The sequence below is a fragment of the Canis aureus genome, chromosome 30 (genome assembly GCF_053574225.1).
Source record: "Canis aureus isolate CA01 chromosome 30, VMU_Caureus_v.1.0, whole genome shotgun sequence".
NCBI classification, from domain to species: Eukaryota; Metazoa; Chordata; class Mammalia; order Carnivora; family Canidae; genus Canis; species Canis aureus.
The window spans coordinates 18,796,026-18,813,637 of record NC_135640.1 but is presented as its reverse complement, the minus strand read 5'-3'; the positions used below and the strand labels follow the sequence as shown (position 1 = coordinate 18,813,637).

Sequence of the window (17,612 nt, the reverse complement as noted above, 5' to 3'; positions counted from 1 at the left end):
GTGTCTCTGCCTCTCTCTCTGTGTCTCTCATGAATAAATAAAATCTAAAAAAAAAAAAGATATTAAACTATGGATCTCTTTTGGAATTGTCTTCAGTCATATATCTAAATATACCACCTTTGTTGGAGTGGAGTTAGGTGTAGGGGAGTACTTTCAAGTTTAGAAACAAATGGACAAGTGGAAGGGTGTCTTGCTGGCTCAGTGGATCATGTGACTCTTGATCTTCAGGGTGGTGAGTTCAAGCTCCACCTTGGGCCTAGAGCTTAATTTAGGAGGGGAAAAAAAGGATAAGTTGATCATGTACCAGAACTGCCAACTTTTTGAATTCATATAGGAAATGTATAGATGGTAATTTTTTGAGTTAATAATAAGCCACAGTGATTGACAGTTTCACTAAATTCAATAGAAAAAAAAAGTTTTTGCATCTTATAAATCATCCATCAAACACTTCCTCTAAAGAAGTGAAATAGGGGCACCTGGGTGGCTGAGTCAGTTAAGCGTCTGCCTTCGGCTTGGGTCATGATCTCAGGGTCCTGGGATAGAGCCCTGCTAAGCAGGAAGCCTGCTTCTCCCTTTGCCTCTGCCCCTCCCCCCAATTGTGCTCTCTCTCAAATAAATAACATCTTAAATTTTGCAGTAAAATTCACTGATTAACAGTGAAAGTATTTAAATTTTTTGAAATTTGTCTAAAATGACTGGAACATCAAAAATGTAAAATTCCATTTTGTCATCTAAGTGAAATCTATTTCATGTTTTCCAGTGAAAAGACCACACAGACTATATTTAAAATCTGATATTGTTAGCTAGTAAGATCCTTTGGTAACTAATTTTAAAGCTACCATGTGATGCTTGATACTATGAAATCTGGGAGAGAATACACAAGAAATTAAAATACGGGATCTGACAGGGATTTGGCATGCGGGTTTACGGCAAAATCCCTCTTCCCTGACACAACTAGGAGGGCCAATCAAAAGTTTTAAGTGGAAAACCATTAAAAATGTATCCCTTATATATTTTAAAATACACTTTCAGTCACTAAATTTAATGTAGTTATTTTTTATAGAATATTGCACCCTGTTGCAGAGTGCCTGGGTAGCTCAGTCGCTTAAGACTCTGCCTTCAGTTCAGCCATGATCCTGGAGCCCTGGGATCAGCAGGGCACTCTGCCCTGCAGGGAGCCTGCTTCTCCCTCTCCCTCTGCTCCCTCCCTGGACCCCTGCTCAGGCTCTAAGACTCAAATAAATACTATCTTTAGAAAAAAAAAATGGGTCTATTGCTAGTTTTTTCTTTTTCCCATAACCTACATACATAATATACCAACCCTAATTTAAAGTCTAGTTTCTTTGCAGCCGAATGAAAACAACATATTTTGAAGCTATGTGCCAGCAGAATCATTTCCTTGGATACATTGTTGTCACCACATCTAGTACAGCTGATACGTAGAATTTACTTAAATTATGTAATCAGCATGTAACAAGCATAAACGGGCTTGGTACCAAACAACGGGGACTCTAGTCATAAGCCCCGGCGGGAGCATCATTCCATCTGGGAGAAGAGTGCAGCTGTCAGTGCTCAGTGTGCCCTGGGCACCGGTGACTGCTTAGGAAGGGACAGAAAGCCGTGGTTAGGCCACGGGCGAGTCTGCTCTTTCCCACTGGCCTTCGGCCTGGTTGGTGTTGCTGGGAGCAGTGAGAGATGAGAGAGCCACACGCTCTAACTTCCCTTTCTGTGGCTCTCAGGGGGCCCAGACTGCCAAGAACTGGAGGTTCTTAGAAAAATACTAGACCAGGAGTTAGAGGAGACCTGGATTTTGTTCCTAACAATATGGCCTGGGGGGATTGAAACTTTCTGAATCTTGAATTTTTTCATAAAATGATACTGAACTAGATACTGTAGCCTATGGATATCTTGGTTGTTTTTACAAAACTTAAACTGCCATGTCAATTTTCTTAACCAAATCACAAATCTTTGCCCATATTGCAGAAAGTTCCAATCAAACCTACATAAACATGGCATAATAGCCCGGTTGGCTACCGTACTGTGTAACCTTTACCCTGCCCTGGGCCTAGCACACAATCGTTCAGCGGGCAGAGCAGATTATATTCCATGTGATTATTTAATTTTACTTTGTGCTCTGTTGTGTCTGAACACCTAAGAGACCCCCTCCTTGTTAGCAGATCAAAAGACTAGGGGAGGCTGAATGTCAGAGGACTGTGATTTGCCAGCAGGTTGCAAATCAGTCAGTCATTGATTTCTTCTTTATCACACTCTGAATTGCAAGGTTGGGGACACCTGAATGGCCCAGTCGGTTAAGGGACCCACTCTTGACTCCAGCTCAGGTCATGATCTCAGGGTTGTGAGACTGAGCCCCGCATCTGGCTTCCCGCTCCCCTCTACCCCCCTCATGCCTGCTCTAAAATGAATAAATGTCTTTAAAAAAAATCGCAAGGTCATTCATTCTACTGTTCCCTAGAAATGTTCTCACTGTTGACAGTTTTGGGACTACGTGAGAGGGAAATTGCCCTACTTAACAACATTAAAAGAGCACAGCGCCAGTAGCCAACGTTCAACTTGGAACACTGTGTGACAGCTGACCTAATACGTGGCCTAGACAACTCTTCTTTCCAAGTGCAAGATAACTCTTTTTTTTTCATTAGTGTAGTTTGTGCTGATTCCGTGAAACTGCTGAGCCAAAACACCAGTAACTTGAAGAAACCACACATAAATTGAGGAAAAAAACACTGTGATGGGGTATGACTGGCAATGACTTGATGTGAACCCAGCTAGAGCTGCTGCAATTACCATCATCAATAGATTACTGCGTTGATCATTTGGATGTGAATATGTTTGATCATTAGGATATGAAGACGGTCCACCTTTGAAAGTTGTCACATCTGCTTAAGGAAAGGAGGCAAGTGTTGAAAGACAGGTGACCCTCAGCTTCCCCTGAGGGTACAATTTCAAGAAGGGAGAAGTCGGGTTGAACCAGGAAGATGGGGGCAGCCCCGGTGGCGCAGCGCTTTGGCGCCTCCTGCAGCCTGGGGTGTGATCCTGGAGACCCTGGATCCAGTCCCACATCGGGCTCCCTGCATGGAGCCTGCTTCTCCCTCTGCCTGTGTCTCTGCCTTTCTCTCTCTCTCTCTGAGTAAATAAATAAATCTTTAAAAAAACAAAAAAACAACAAAAAATAAAACAGGAAGATGGTTTAGGAAGGGTTAGGATTCCATGATCAGAAAAGGTTAAGACAGGGATCCCTGGGTGGCGCAGCGGTTTGGCGCCTGCCTTTGGCCCAGGGCGCGATCCTGGAGATCCGGGATCGAATCCCATGTCAGGCTCCCGGTGCATGGAGCCTGCTTCTCCCTCTGCCTGTGTCTCTGCCTCTCTCTCTCTCACTGTGTGCCTATCATGAATAAATAAAAAATTAAAAAAAAAAAAAAAAAAAAAAAGGTTAAGACCATAAACATTGAAAGAGTAACCCAGGGCAGCCCCGGTGGCTCGGCGGTTTAGCGCCGCCTTCAGCCGGGGGCCTGATCCTGGAGACCCAGGATCGAGTCTCACATCGGGCTCCCTGCATGGAGCCTCCTTGTCCCTCTGCCAGTGTCTCTGCCTCTCTCTCTCTGTGTTTGTGTCTGTCATGAATTAAAAAAAAAAAAAAGTAACCTGGCCAAAATATAAAAAAAAAAAATTTAAGTTCATTTCATATCACTATAAAAAAATTTGAAAGTTCATTTCATGTCACAAAGGGCTAATTAATATTTAAAAGCTCCTTCAAATTAGAAAAATGGTAATACAAAGAAAAATGAGTAAAGCATATGAACACAGTTCTCAAAAGTCCAAAGGGGTTTTAAACACAGGAAAAGATAGTGAAGTAAATAGACAGAAATAGAATTTTAAACCATGAGATAATTTTCTTCTCAGAAATCAGGAAAGATCAAAAAGTTGGAAAGAATATAGGTGAGGGGCAGCCCGGGTGGCTCAGCAGTTTAGTGCCACCTTCGGCCCAGGGCCTGATCCTGGAGACCCAGGATCGAGTCCCCACATCAGGCTCCCTGCATGGAGCCTGCTTCTCCCTCTGCCTGTGTCTCTGCCTCTCTGTGTGTCTCTATGAATAAATAAATTAAAAAAAAAAAAAAAAAGAATATAGGTGAGAATTTGGGGGAAGATAAACAACCTCATCCATTGCAAGCATAAGCTGCTGTAACAAAAAGGTATTTTAATAATAGCTCTCAGAATATTCTTTACTCAGCACCCCCTCTTTTAGACATTTACCTTAAAGATATAGTCATATATGTGCAAAATCATGTAGATACACATATACTGCTTGTAATTTTACTCATTATATCTAAAGGATGGTATCAATTTAAATGGTCCTCAATTGGAGACTGGTTAAGTTACAGTGTATCACAATGATGCAACACATGGTTTTGAAGACAAAGGTTTTAGGTAGGTAGATACCTAAAAGGTGAGATAGAATAATCTGAGAGGATTTGTTAAATTAAAAATTTTGTATAAGACTTTATTCAAAAAACAAAACAGGTATATGCAAGTGTAAGCATAGAATGTCATAGTGAAGACCAGTTGTGAAAGTCTAACATCAGGCTAGACTTTGAACTTTTAAGTTAGAGGTTGTCCAGGAAAGCTTTTGAGCAAGAGAGTGAGCCTAAGTGCTTTAAGAAAATTAACCTAGAAGTGAAGAGTTTTAATCAACTCTTGTCTAGATCATAGGGGATTGTAGAGCAACAATCTACAATCTATTTGCTTCCACAACCAGATGGATTTTTTTTTTTTTTTACAGTCATGTAAACTCTTCATGTCTTCCTGAAGTTAAAAACCATTTTCCCAGAAAAATAGTTTCATCCTGTCAGGAAGATTCATAAGAAAAGACAAATCCATAACCATGTCACCAACTACTTTTTCACTTGACAGATAGATGGTTAACTCCACACTTGAAATAAAGATAAGTACACTCCTGGGGGAGGTGATGGGGGAGATGGACAACCATTAAGTAACTCTGTTAGCATTATTTAGGTGCTATTTTTTTAAAGATTTTATTTATTTATTCATGAGACACACAGAGAGAGGCAGAGATATAGGCAGAGGGAGAAGTAGGTTCCCTGTGGGGAGCCTGATGCAGGACTCAATCCCAGGACCCCAGGATCATGACCTGAGCCAAAGGCAGATGCTCAACCACTGAGTCACCCACGTGCCCCTCGGTGCTGCTATTTTTATTATACCACTAAAAATTAAGCAAAGAAACTGAGCATGTGTTCCACGTCAACTCTGACGATTAGTCCAATCATCAATGCTGATGTGGTTTGAACTGTGTGCCCCCAAAACTAGGTTACAGTCCTAATCCCCACTACCTCAGAATGAATTTGGAAATAGATCTTTGTAGTTACAGTTGGTTTAAATCAGGTCATCAGGGTGGGCCCTAATCCAGTATAACCGGTGTCCTTATAAAAAAGCAAAGTTAGGACACAAACACCCATGGAGGAAAGGGGATTTAAGAGACACAGAGAAGACAGCATCTACAAACCAACAAGAAAGGTGGGGGCAGATCCTCCCCTGACAGCAACGTGAAGCGGCCAATGTCGCCAACACTTAGATCTCAGACATCTAACCTCCAGGACATAAGACAATAAATTTAAGCCACTCAGTTTGTGGCACTTGTTATGGCAGCCCTAGCACACTAATCCGGTGATACAGAGAAATTAATTATGAATGACTAGTCATTTCAGAAAACTATTTTAAGAAAGTTGAAAACAACTGGTTTTTTGGAAATTAAAATCTTCTAAAAATGGTATTTTAGTCATCTATGTACATCTCCGTAAATCCTGATACCAAGAAATATTAGCATACCACAAGTAGGCAATGATACTTAAGCATGTAAGTTTTTTGGCCTCGCTAAAGGAGTACTCAAACACTTCTAGAAGTTTGTGAAGCCTGAGAAAAAAATATACCACCGTTAATGACTTAGCATGGAAACCAGTCACCTGCAAAGGGATTCCTGAGCAATTCCGAAGTTCCCGTGGGTAATTATGAAAACAACCCAGGAGAGAAAATGGTCCTTAACTTCACTCCAGACTACTCTGAATCTCTCAGGACGGGGTTACAAACTTACGTCTAAAATGCTTCTCTAGGTTTTTAAAGTAATTAGGTTTGTTCTTGTGTTTGCTCCTATTCAATCAAGTCACTCCATTCTGTGTTGGGGCAAGTTAACTTTAAAAAAAAAAGATTTCTTAGAGTGAGAGCGAGCGGGAAGGGCAGAGCGATGACGAACCTGCAGCAGAGCACAGCCCTGCGCACAGCCTGCCGCGGGGCTCAATCCCACAGCTGCGGGATGGGGACCGGAGCCCAACAAAACCAAGCGTCGGAGGCTTAAACGAATGAGCCGCCCAGGCGCCCCTGTGCAAGTTAACTTTTTAAGCCACGTGCACTTTCCTCTCTCCACACATACTCACTCACTCTTCTTCTCTGGACACTGTCTTATTGGAAGAGACCAGGGCAGCTGTCTTGGAGAACATATGACACACTTGCCTCAAGTGCTCAGTTTTCTGTCTAAAAATTCACTCAGCATTTACAGAGCAATATGCAAGTCAGAGTTTGGCACTGAGGATAAGGGGAGTAAGTCCACTTCAAATCCACTCCCTTGCAAAAGGGCATATTAAGCAAGTTAAACAATTGGGATGCCAAGGATTTTGTGCCCTAAAAAACCTCTACCGGCAACGTTGAGGGCCCAGATGCACCGCTAATTTGTGAGGGGCAGGGATGCAAGTCAGGAAAAATGACTCAACTAACACCTGCAGGGCAGGTAAGCAAGGCGGGGCTGTTCTCGGGCTGAAGACCCTGCATATTCACAAAGGTATGAAACCGGGGCCCCTTTGCTACTGAGCTTGGTTAGTGCACAAAGGTGCACCTGGAGATGCAGAAACCAAGCACAGAGACATGGACTGGATCTTGAAAGATCTTTTTATATCCGGTTAAGATGTTCTCATTTTTAATATGATCAGATTTACATCTGAAGATAATCAATCCACCATGACTTAGTGGATGGATGAGGCAACAAGCACTCAGCAAAGACAGTCAAGATCACGAGGCTTTCTAGTACTTTGGTGGGGTCTGGCAATGGTTTTTACCTCTCATTTCCTGCATCTTCTCCCACCTTTCTCATGCTCCATTAGAGTTAGAATTTTCAGGGATGCCTGGGTGGCTCAGCAGTTGAGCACCTGCCTTTGGCTCAGGGTATGATCCCGGGTCTAGGTTTGAGTTCCACATCAGGCTCCTTGAGGGGGGGAGCCTGCTTCTCCTCCTATGTCTCTGCCCACCCCCCATTTTCTCATGAATAAATAAATAAAATCTTAAAATTTTTTTCACAGCTCAGTAGTGAAAAAAGCAGCAAACTGATCAAGGACTTTATTCTGAAATTTACTTCTTGGTTCTTCATTAACTCTAGAAATTTTTTTCCCTGCAGTTATACCTCAGGGCAATAGTTTTTTTCTATAAATAGTTATCAAACTTAGGAAAATCATTTAAGTAACATCATATTTGATTTAAATTTCAAAATTACCAGCAAGAAAAACAGAGCTGAGTTCCTAGGACTGGTTTTATGATATTTTCACTGTTGCCTTTATTACATTTAGAAATTACATTTGATTATGCCTTAGGCTTAAAACTAGACCACTTTAAAAACAAATTACTTCATATTCAGTTTTATCTCAATTTCATCAGTTTTGACATCTGGTACTTAATTAACCAGAAATATGGTCTGGCCTTTAGAGCTACAAGATTAAAATATGGTCTAAATTAAAGGCATTAAATTATGCTCAATAGTTTCATCAGCATCTTTATTGTAATCTTGATTCTTTGTAAATCTGTGTATCACTATCAGCATCCCAGCATCCCAGGGCAAATGCACAGAATTTTCATTATGATATTAATTCTCTCTTTAGACCATCCAACCTTCCCCATGATTTACGTATTTCTAAACCACATTTTAAACACCAGGACACTGAAGCTAAGTAAAGCAGAAATTTAGACACGTCTGACTACAGGGCCTATTCTCTTCTTTTAATCTGAGAGTAGAAAATTTCACATTAGTATAGAGCAGTGGTTCTCAACTGGAGCAATTTTACCCTCCACCCCTATGGACATTTGGCAGTACGTGCAGACATTTTTTGATTGTGGCATCTCGGGGAGGCAGAAAGAATGCTACTGGCATCTAGTGGGTGGAGGGTCAGGGATGCTGCTCAACATGCTACAATGCACAAGGACAGTCCCTTACAACAAAGGATTATCCAGCCCAGATGCTAAAAGTGCTAAGACTAAAAAACCCTATTGTAACAAAATATTCCTTAAAATGTCTTCTTACAAAAGTATTGCTACCTCATTGTTTTCTTTTCTGAAATCATTGCTCAAAACAGCTTCAAACCATAACTAGATGTTTATGTATTTCATGCTACTCTGAGTACTCACATTTGAGTTTATGCTATGAATTGAGAAAGGATCACAGAAACTCTGTGGAGGTTTCGATCCCAAATATTATAGTATGTTATCTGGTGTCATATAAATGCAAAGGAGTGAGGAAAGAGAAGTATGTCTGACATGTTTTCACTGATGTGTGACAGTTTCATCTTCTGTTTAACAAAGGATGCAAGGAGGGGAGGAAAAAAAGGAAACCCTGAAGAATAGCATATTGAAGTTTTATAAAGTAGACATTTTTCAAAAGGCACAATGAAGCCACACAATGAGGCAGGAAACTGCTTTCTCAATTTTATTTCAAAAGTACACAAGGTCACAAAACTAGAGCAAGTTTTTTTTTTTTTTTAAACAAATTCTGTTCTTACAAATCTCAAAATCTGCATCATTGGATACGTAAGCCAGAAACTTTAAATACAAAATCATTTTTTAAACTGACACTTGTCAATTCTCTACTTGCATATGGGAAGTGTCAAAATATTTTTTTCTCAGCAGTACAAGTGTTTTTATCATAAAAGTTCACAGTTAGGAATGAGAATAGTGAATAAATTGTGGTTCTCTTAACTCTCGTGTCATTAAATTAGCAAAAAACACAGAGTTCTTCCTTAATTAGAGCTTTCAGTGTTCACAACCAAAGCCAAATCCAACTGATATTCACCACACTTTTAAAATTACAAAATAGGGTATTTTTAAAACTTGATTTTAAATAACAGTAAGAGACTGAAGAAATTATTTGCTGGTGTTACCATCTAGAAGATAAACAGAACCACAATTCACAAGTTTATTATTTTTCCCTGCTCCTGTTACACTGTAGAATTTGTGCTCAGTCATGGACCTTTTTTAGTGTCAAAATAGGCAAACAAGTAAAGACTCCAACTGCAGAATGTGTTGCCTCTATTGCAAGACTATCTAAAGGCATTTGAAATATTAAAACTTGCCCAGAACATTTATACTACCAAACACAAGAATATTATTATAAAGATATATGTACATATATGTCACAAGCCACTAAAAAGTTAAAATTGTGCCAACATTTTCTATAAACTACTCCTTATGTGACACATCAAAGCATTAACCACATAAAATAGGTTTGTTTTTTCTGTTCACACTGGAATAAGGCATCTGACAGCCCTAAACACTGTGGAGATGAAGACAGTAGGGAAAAAAACCTTAAACATTCATATAACTTTAAATTTACATGCCGCACACACACAAAAAGACAGAATAGTTATTTTAAGAAGCCGTACATTACAGAATTTGATATCCAACTTCATGCAATGAGTTCTTTCTATATTTAATCAAAATGTTTACTTGCCCCTTCATTTGCTCCAAATTTCCAGAACTCAATCTTAAAAATTACCATTTTAACAAAATCAGATATTTTTTTATATCCATAATCTAATTATATTTCTTCAATTAACTCCTCCCAAGACACACTCAGGCTGTGTTTCCACTGTTAACTCCACAGCAGATAGCCCAAATTCAAAGAAAGTTATATGCCTGAACAGATAAGAAATTTTGGGGGTTCTCAAAGAGGGAATTATTGTAAGAATGCCAATAAGAAAAAGAACACCAGTAGACTACATATTTTAAGCAGAGGACTCATACTCTACAGTATCATTTTTCTTTTCAGATGATCCTGTGTACCTAAAAAGATAGTGGTGTCAAGTAGAATCACACTGATTCTCTTCAAAGATGCAGTGCCATTCTGGAGCGACAGGGTTTGGCTTTCTAATGGTAATGCTTAAATAACCAGTTTGGGTGGAATCGCTTGATGATTACTAACAGTTATTCTAGGACAAATATTTCTAGTTCAACTGAATTATCACGGAGAATTATTTGGGAAATTATCAGTACCTGACTAATCTGACTTTTGGACCAACTGAAATTTACAATGAGAACTGTTGGAGAGGTTAAATCTAAAACTGAATTCTGTCCTCAAAACTTAATCTCACCCAGCAGGTCTTCTCAGGTCACTCAACTGATGTTTTACGAGCTCTGTTCTCAGGTTGTAAACAGTATGGACCTGAAAGTGCTTCTGGGAGAGTCTGATTACTTGTAGCCAAATCCTTCACAAGAGTCTTATGTGTCCACCTTTTATAGTAGTTCCTACTTAAAGTGACAGCATAATCTTCACAAAAACTGGGGACAGGAACGACCAAATGTTTTTATTATTCAACTTGGTGATCTGTTATTTATTCTTATACTATCTTGTAAATTTTATCGTATAAAACAGGCCAAACTTCTGGCATTCAAAAATAGCTACTGTTATAAAATCATAAACACAACCAAAGAGTGCTGGGGATGCTGAAATTTTAAAATCTTTATGAATAATACCATCAGTTAAGTTGCATCCAAAAAGAATAGGGAACAGGAGGCAAGATTCAAAGTATGGAAAGAGAAAGGTGTCACAGTGATGTGTTTTTAGGAACAGTACCTTCACCTCTAAGCACCTTTCAGGTGATAGCTAGCTCATAGGCACCAGAAATTCATAATAAAAATTAAATTACCCAAAGGCACAGATGAAAATGTTAACACAAGTATAAAAGCAATATTACGTAAGGTTAAAAACCTACTAAAAAATGCTTCCAAATATATAAAACTATACACTAATCCATTACACAGATATTCAGCTTAAGTTCAGCATGAAAAAGCATACACAATCCTCTGCCTAATCTCAAATTCAGATCAACATTGATTTATAATGTAGCATTTACCACCACAGCACCCAAAGAGATTGAAAGAAACCAACTCCCTACCAAAATCTAGGGAAAAGGTTTTAGAGCTAGTGAAATAATTTATTGCAAACTGTATTTACTATAAAGAAGCTGTTGGCTCATTTTACTATATCCACACTCCCTCACAATCTTAAGGGAAATACAATAAACTCACTTTCTTCTACTACAACAGTATTTAACACATTTGGCAGTTAGGAGTATACTTTTACTCCTTTTTTTTTTTTTTTTTAAAGAATAAATCACTTTCACAAAACTAAGATTTGCTCTTCTCAAAGCTCATCTTGATTTTCTGCAACTATACAAAGACATGTTGGCCACAGAATAGCAGCTGTACATCCTCCCAAGTCTGAAATGCAGAACTGATGGAGAACACCCACCAGCTTCAAATGATTTCATCATTCTGAGTCTATGAAGAAACTATCCTCTAGAACTGCATTCAAGTGGGTAAATTTAGGATTACGTGTTTCTAGAACATATAATATATAATACCAACACAACCCCCACCCCTCCTCAAAACACTGAACCAATCAGGAAAAAAATGTTTTAAAATATCACCTCCAAGGCTAGTATTTAGTTAAGAGCTGCAAAGTATTCTATCCTTGTTCTGACTGGTCATTGTTCTGAAAACTGCCATAAAACCTCAAGGCATCAGATCACTCATCAACCAAACCCATACTCACTATTGCACCACTAACTAGTGTCATTGCTGTATGTAGCTGACAGCAAATTTTCTAAGTGAATCAGAGAAATGCTCCTTTATTTTTGCATATAAAAGAGTTTACTACGTCCCTGTTTCCTATAGCAGTCTGTCAATTAAATAGTTAGAAATCATTTCATAGACAAGGTTTATGAATGATTCAGAAGTAAAACCAGTAACTTCTAGTTTGCCATAGTGTTTTCTAGGTTACTAAAGATATTTCAAACTCATATTTAAATGATCTTTCAAAGAAGCTATAAAAAAGAGCAACAAACATAAATGTGTCATGAGTATTTCTTCCATGAATGCTTCTTAATCGGTTTGGAAAGGACACCAGGTCATAAACTGAGAAAGGCAACTTAAAAACAATGGTAGAAAATAGTGAGTACCACTTTCACATGATTCAAGTATCAACTTATGAGTGCATGTAAGTTCACCGATTTCTTCACCTATGATTTCACATTCAAAGTGCTCTATCTTCAATATTGATTGATACTTAGAAATCTTTTGAATCAATATCTTAAAGGAAATCTTTTTTAAAATGGTGAACCTGTCTTTTGTAACTTCAATGCCTTTACTATTTCAACAACCAAACAAAACTTTTTAAAATATAATTTTCAGTTTCTGGATAGCTTCTTGATACTTTTTGAGGCTGGTAGCAGAATTTAAAACGGAATGGTCTTCCTATTTGAAGAGGAGAAAAGAAACATGGAAAGCACAGATGAAAGGATGGAGGCTCTATACTATAGACCCGTCCTTGCTCTGTGCTGGAATCATCACAGGCACCGCTCCCATCCTACTTAGATTAGGGGCAGCTACCTTAGCCGGTGGGAGAGTCGGACTCTGAGGAGTACGTTCAAAGTCTTCACTTGGTACTTGGTTATACTGAGTCTTGGAATATCCTTCCATGTTGGAAGGAGACATGGATCCCAGGGATGAATGATTGCTGCCGATGTAGCTTCTAGCAGTGGATGTACGGCTCTTAGGAGGCGGCACATCTTCCCTAGAAAGCAATGATCCCATACAAGTTCAAAAAACAAGTTTCTAAGAACCTACAATTATGTAAGCTACGAAAAATGGATATGGGTGAGGAAGGATCCTCCAAGTATATAAAAGTGCGCGTGACACACAAAAAGCAATCACAGTGAGGTACAATATCACAGACTGGGTATTTGTCTCAAATCTATCATTTACAGAGCATAATAAGATGCAATTTTTACAAAAATGTATGATTCTATAATGTTGTCTTATAAGAAACAAACTTCAATTCTCTTCATACTCTACTATCACTGATCAAGATAATCTAATTATAATCAAGCAACACATAATTGATAAGGCACTAACACTTAGAGTAATATATCCACACAAAAAAAGAAAACCTTTGTTATGAAAATTACTTCTCTAAGACCTTAGCTGAAAACTTAGCAGACTGAAATTTGCAAAAGCTAAGAATTTAGGCCTAAGAATTTTTAAACCAAGCACTGACAAAAATAAATATATCTGGGTTCCTTCTGGTGCAGTTTAGAAAGACAAGTGCCCAGATCCCAAGCTAGACCTACCAAATGTCAATTTATTTCCTGGATGTTATTTAAGTCATATGTTATTATTTTTTTAAAGTTCTATAATGCAATGCACACTTCTAGTTAAGATTTACTGGTTCAGGATATTAAAAAATAAAATCACATTACCAACAGTTCTATAAACTACCTATATCAATTGATACTATCAGGTCTTTCTTTTTAAACCCCAACACCTGCTCCTTTTTTGAAAACTTCATGCCTGCGCACTTTATTGGGAAAAGACAGACAGTCTTGAGGTAAGCATTTTGCAGTGGCTCTTAAAATAGGATTTAAAATTAGGGCGGGAGGGAGGGCACAATGGAGGTTGGTTGATTCTGCACACTTGAAATTGCAAATAAAAGCTTTCAAATGTATTGAAGGGAAGAACTACAGCTTTTATCCAGTTCTTATGGGGTAAATGCTTTAGATGGTTAAGAGAACTAATGCTCTAGAGATATAATAAAATTTGGTTTATAGCAGCCAACTCTTGTGTCACTTTATTACCTGATATCATGATGAACTTCCTTTTCATATTTTTCTTCTCTGCGCTTTTTACGACAGCAAAAGACGATAAACCCAATGAGCACTAGAGCAAGCAAAATTCCTACAACAGCTCCTGCGATTGTTCCAGCTCTATTTGAAGCTAGAATAAGATGTTAACAAGAAAATAATTAAGAATAAAAAAAAAATTCTGTATCTAGTCATATTGAAGGTAAGGATACCCACTGATGAAGTGATTTCATTGCATATATTAACTTTAAGAGACAAATTAATGAGTTTTTGGACCAGTGGGAAAATTCACTTGAAAGAATTTTCTTCTGAACTGTGTATATAATCTATTTCAAGCATAAAAATCATGCAACCAGACTAAAAGATTTTAATATTCACAGCTATCTTGATTGGCATGTAAGAATGTTCTTTTTTTCTTTTTTAAGATTTATTTACTCATGAGAGATACAGAGACAGAGGCAGAGGGAGCTGGAACAGGCTTCCTGCTGGGAACCCGATATGGGACTCGATTGCAGGACTCCAGGATCATGCCCTGAGCTAAAAGGCAGATGCTCAACCACTGAGCCACCCAGGCATCCTGGCATATAAGAATGTTCTAAATAGCTCATACTTATAATGGCTAAATATGGTACAGGAGTCAATTTGATAACTCTTACCTTCGTAATGTCATTACATAATGGAAGCTTTATGAATATAGTGTTTTTTTCCCCTTTCCATGACTTAGAATAGCTAATAACCAAGCCACAGAATGCTCTGCTCAAAGTTAGCATCCCCTTGCCCTCTAAAAACACACTTGCTGACTGAACCAAAGGAAGCTGCATAAAGACAAAAGAAACAAACTTTGTCACAATAGACAGAAAGAAGGTACTTACGTGGAACAACATTCAGGCGTAGCTGGCACTGATCAGAGCCTACTCGGTTTGTTACTGTACAACTGTATGTCCCAGAGTACTCAGTAGAGGCATTTTTTATAGATATAACAGGTGAAGTCATATCTACAGAAAAAAAAAGAGGGAGAGTGTGTGGTAAAACCCATCTTTACAATATTGTATTGCTAAGTTTTTAGTAAAGGCAAACCCTACTGAAGCTTGACAATCCAGGTAAAAGTGAGGCAAATTGAAGCAAGGTACCGAACAAGTTCCCAAGGAGATGTGCAGGTCTCCAGAATGCAAACACGGTCTACTCCTGAACAATGGCAGGGGGGATGGGACGGTGGGGGATGAGCAAGCATATAAGGATTCTGATGCCTTGAACAGTTAAAAGATCAGGGTATAACTTTTTATTCCCCCGAAATGTAATTAAAGATTTTATTTATTATTTGAGAGAGTGTGTGTGCATGCCTGAGGGGGGAAGGGACAGAAAGAATCTTGAGCAGAGTCTGTGCTGAGCCTGGAGTCCAAGTGGGACTCCATCTCATGACCCTGAGAACACCACCTGAGCCGAAATCAAGAGTCCAACGATCAACTACCTGGGCTACCCAAGTGCCCCTAAAATGAAACCATAATTAGCCTACTCTTGACTGAAAACTTCACAATAACTTAAACAGTCGATTAAAACGTTTTATATTATGTATTCTATACTGTATTCTTAAAATAATTAAGCTAGAAAGAAAATGTTACTAAGAACATCATAAGGAAAATACATTTATAGGACCCTCTGTAAAAAAATTCATGTATAAATGGACCCACATAGTTCAAGCCTGTGTTGTTCAAGGACCAACTCTAATTGTCCACCAGTTCATTTGTATCACAACCCAGAGTTAACCATGACTGCATTAGCCAGGGAAAGGGTTGGCTGAAGCAGAGCCACATTAATTATAAAAAATATTGGGGCACCTGGCTGACTCAATTGGTAGAGCATGCAACTCTTGATCTCAGGGTGGTGAGGAGTGTGAGAACCACAGTGGGCAAAGAGATTTAAAAAAACAAAAACAAAAAATTCCAACACACAAAGGCTCTTTGAAGCAGCGAGAAGATTTCAAAACCTATTTTATCCCCACAGATGGAAGAAATATACAAAACAAAGTCAGTCATATAGTTTGGTCTCTTAGTTTGAGAAAAAGAAAAAGGTGGGGAGAAATCCTACTTCAACATGAATCTAGGCAAAACATTCAAAATCTTACTTATTATAACCAAGCCATTATCTATATTATGATCATTATTTTCCACCAGTATTACTATCAACTAGAAAACATATAAGAAACTAACTATAATATCCTAAGCAGTAAAATTATAAAAATATTTTCATTAATTCTATATGACACTAAGTTGTCATTGTAAAACACTGAATTATTCTCATGGAATCTTGACTGCTCTGTACATTAATGGGAAAGTATCTGGGAATTTAAAAATATGCATACATGTACACACATACCCCTACTACTATATCTAAGTCCAAATCAACAGCATATAGTACAAATCTTAATATCACTGGTACCTGTTGACCACGAGGGGGGCGTTTTCTGTGAATTGGACAATTTTTGCCATTCATATTGTAATGGAAGTGAACCTTCTTTTGGTTCACATTTTAGTTTAAAGTCATTTCCAATTTCTTCTGATCCATCAACGTAACATCTTATACCTGAAGGCTTAACTGAGAAAAGAATAAATTGTAACTTTATACAAGAGAACAGAATTTATGTTTGCAAGGATTGAACATACAATATTTTGCATAACCACTGACTCGTTATCATTTGGTCCTGAGTTGAGCTGACAAGACTGAAAGACTATAATAGGTTGTCAACATCAGTTTACTCAGCTTTTTTAAAAAAATATTTATTCATGAGTGACACAGAGAGAGAGGCAGAGAGAGACACAGGCTCCTTGTAGGGAGCCCGATGTGGGACTCAATCCCCAGACCTGGGATTACGCCCGGAGCCAAAGGCAGACAGTCAACCACTGAACTACCCAGGAGTCCCAACTCAGCTTTTATTCAACACACAGCGGGCATGAATGAGAGCTCAGGCATCTCAGGTAGAAGCTCTGTGCTCCTTCATTCCAAGGGACACATCTGAAAAAGAAAAGAGAGTGTAGGCTTGGCCCACTTCAGACCCAAGAAAGCTTCCACCTCCCTCCAATCCTTCCTTATTCTTCTACTCAGTGCTTGACATGTAGGTAGTGCTTTGGGAGTACGTGCCATGTCATATCCCTCTTAGTGCTGTTATCTCACCAATCAGGGGACTTTAACCCCAAACGATGCAGAGAGAAGTGTTAAAAAAAAAAAAACAGTAAATCTGAGGTTATATTCCAGATCTCTCTGGGTAACTGTTTAGAACAGCTGCTAAAACCCTTACTTGTAACACCCTCCAAGCACTGGAATAACACCTTGGCACTTGATACTCTTCTGCTGAACTAAAGCACAATAAACATACAATAAAATCAACACCACCGAATCTTGTGAGATGATCACTTTTAACAAATGTACAAGCACCACCATTAAGCATGGCTCCAATCCTCTCCAAAGAAATTTCCCCCATACTGACCTCTGAAACCACAACCCTGGTCCCAGGCAGCCACTGATCAAATTTCTATCACACTACAGGTTTGGTCTGCTTCTTCCAGAGTCATATAAATGAAAAAATACACAATTACATTTTTTTTTTTGGTCATGTTCTTTTTATTCCCTGTGAGGCTT

General features: G+C 38.6%; 1 protein-coding gene across 5 annotated transcripts in view; it reads right to left on the bottom strand.

The window, feature by feature from the left end:
- The window catches only part of CXADR (CXADR cell adhesion molecule), a 77,288-nt gene that overhangs the window by 24,582 nt on the left and 35,094 nt on the right, over positions 1-17,612 (bottom strand). For 3 of the 5 annotated variants that reach the window (XM_077878851.1, XM_077878849.1, XM_077878847.1), the window contains exons 4-7: positions 16,416-16,571; positions 14,852-14,974; positions 13,974-14,112; positions 8,758-12,913 (exon numbers count right to left, since the gene is read on the bottom strand). In XM_077878851.1, coding sequence (XP_077734977.1) covers positions 12,649-12,913; positions 13,974-14,112; positions 14,852-14,974; positions 16,416-16,571 — 683 coding nt within the window. In that variant the 3' untranslated portion in view covers positions 8,758-12,648. Of the gene's footprint in view, positions 1-8,757; positions 12,914-13,973; positions 14,113-14,851; positions 14,975-16,415; positions 16,572-17,612 lie in introns of those variants that run through there. The other 2 variants (XM_077878850.1, XM_077878848.1) reach the window with 1 other exon arrangement.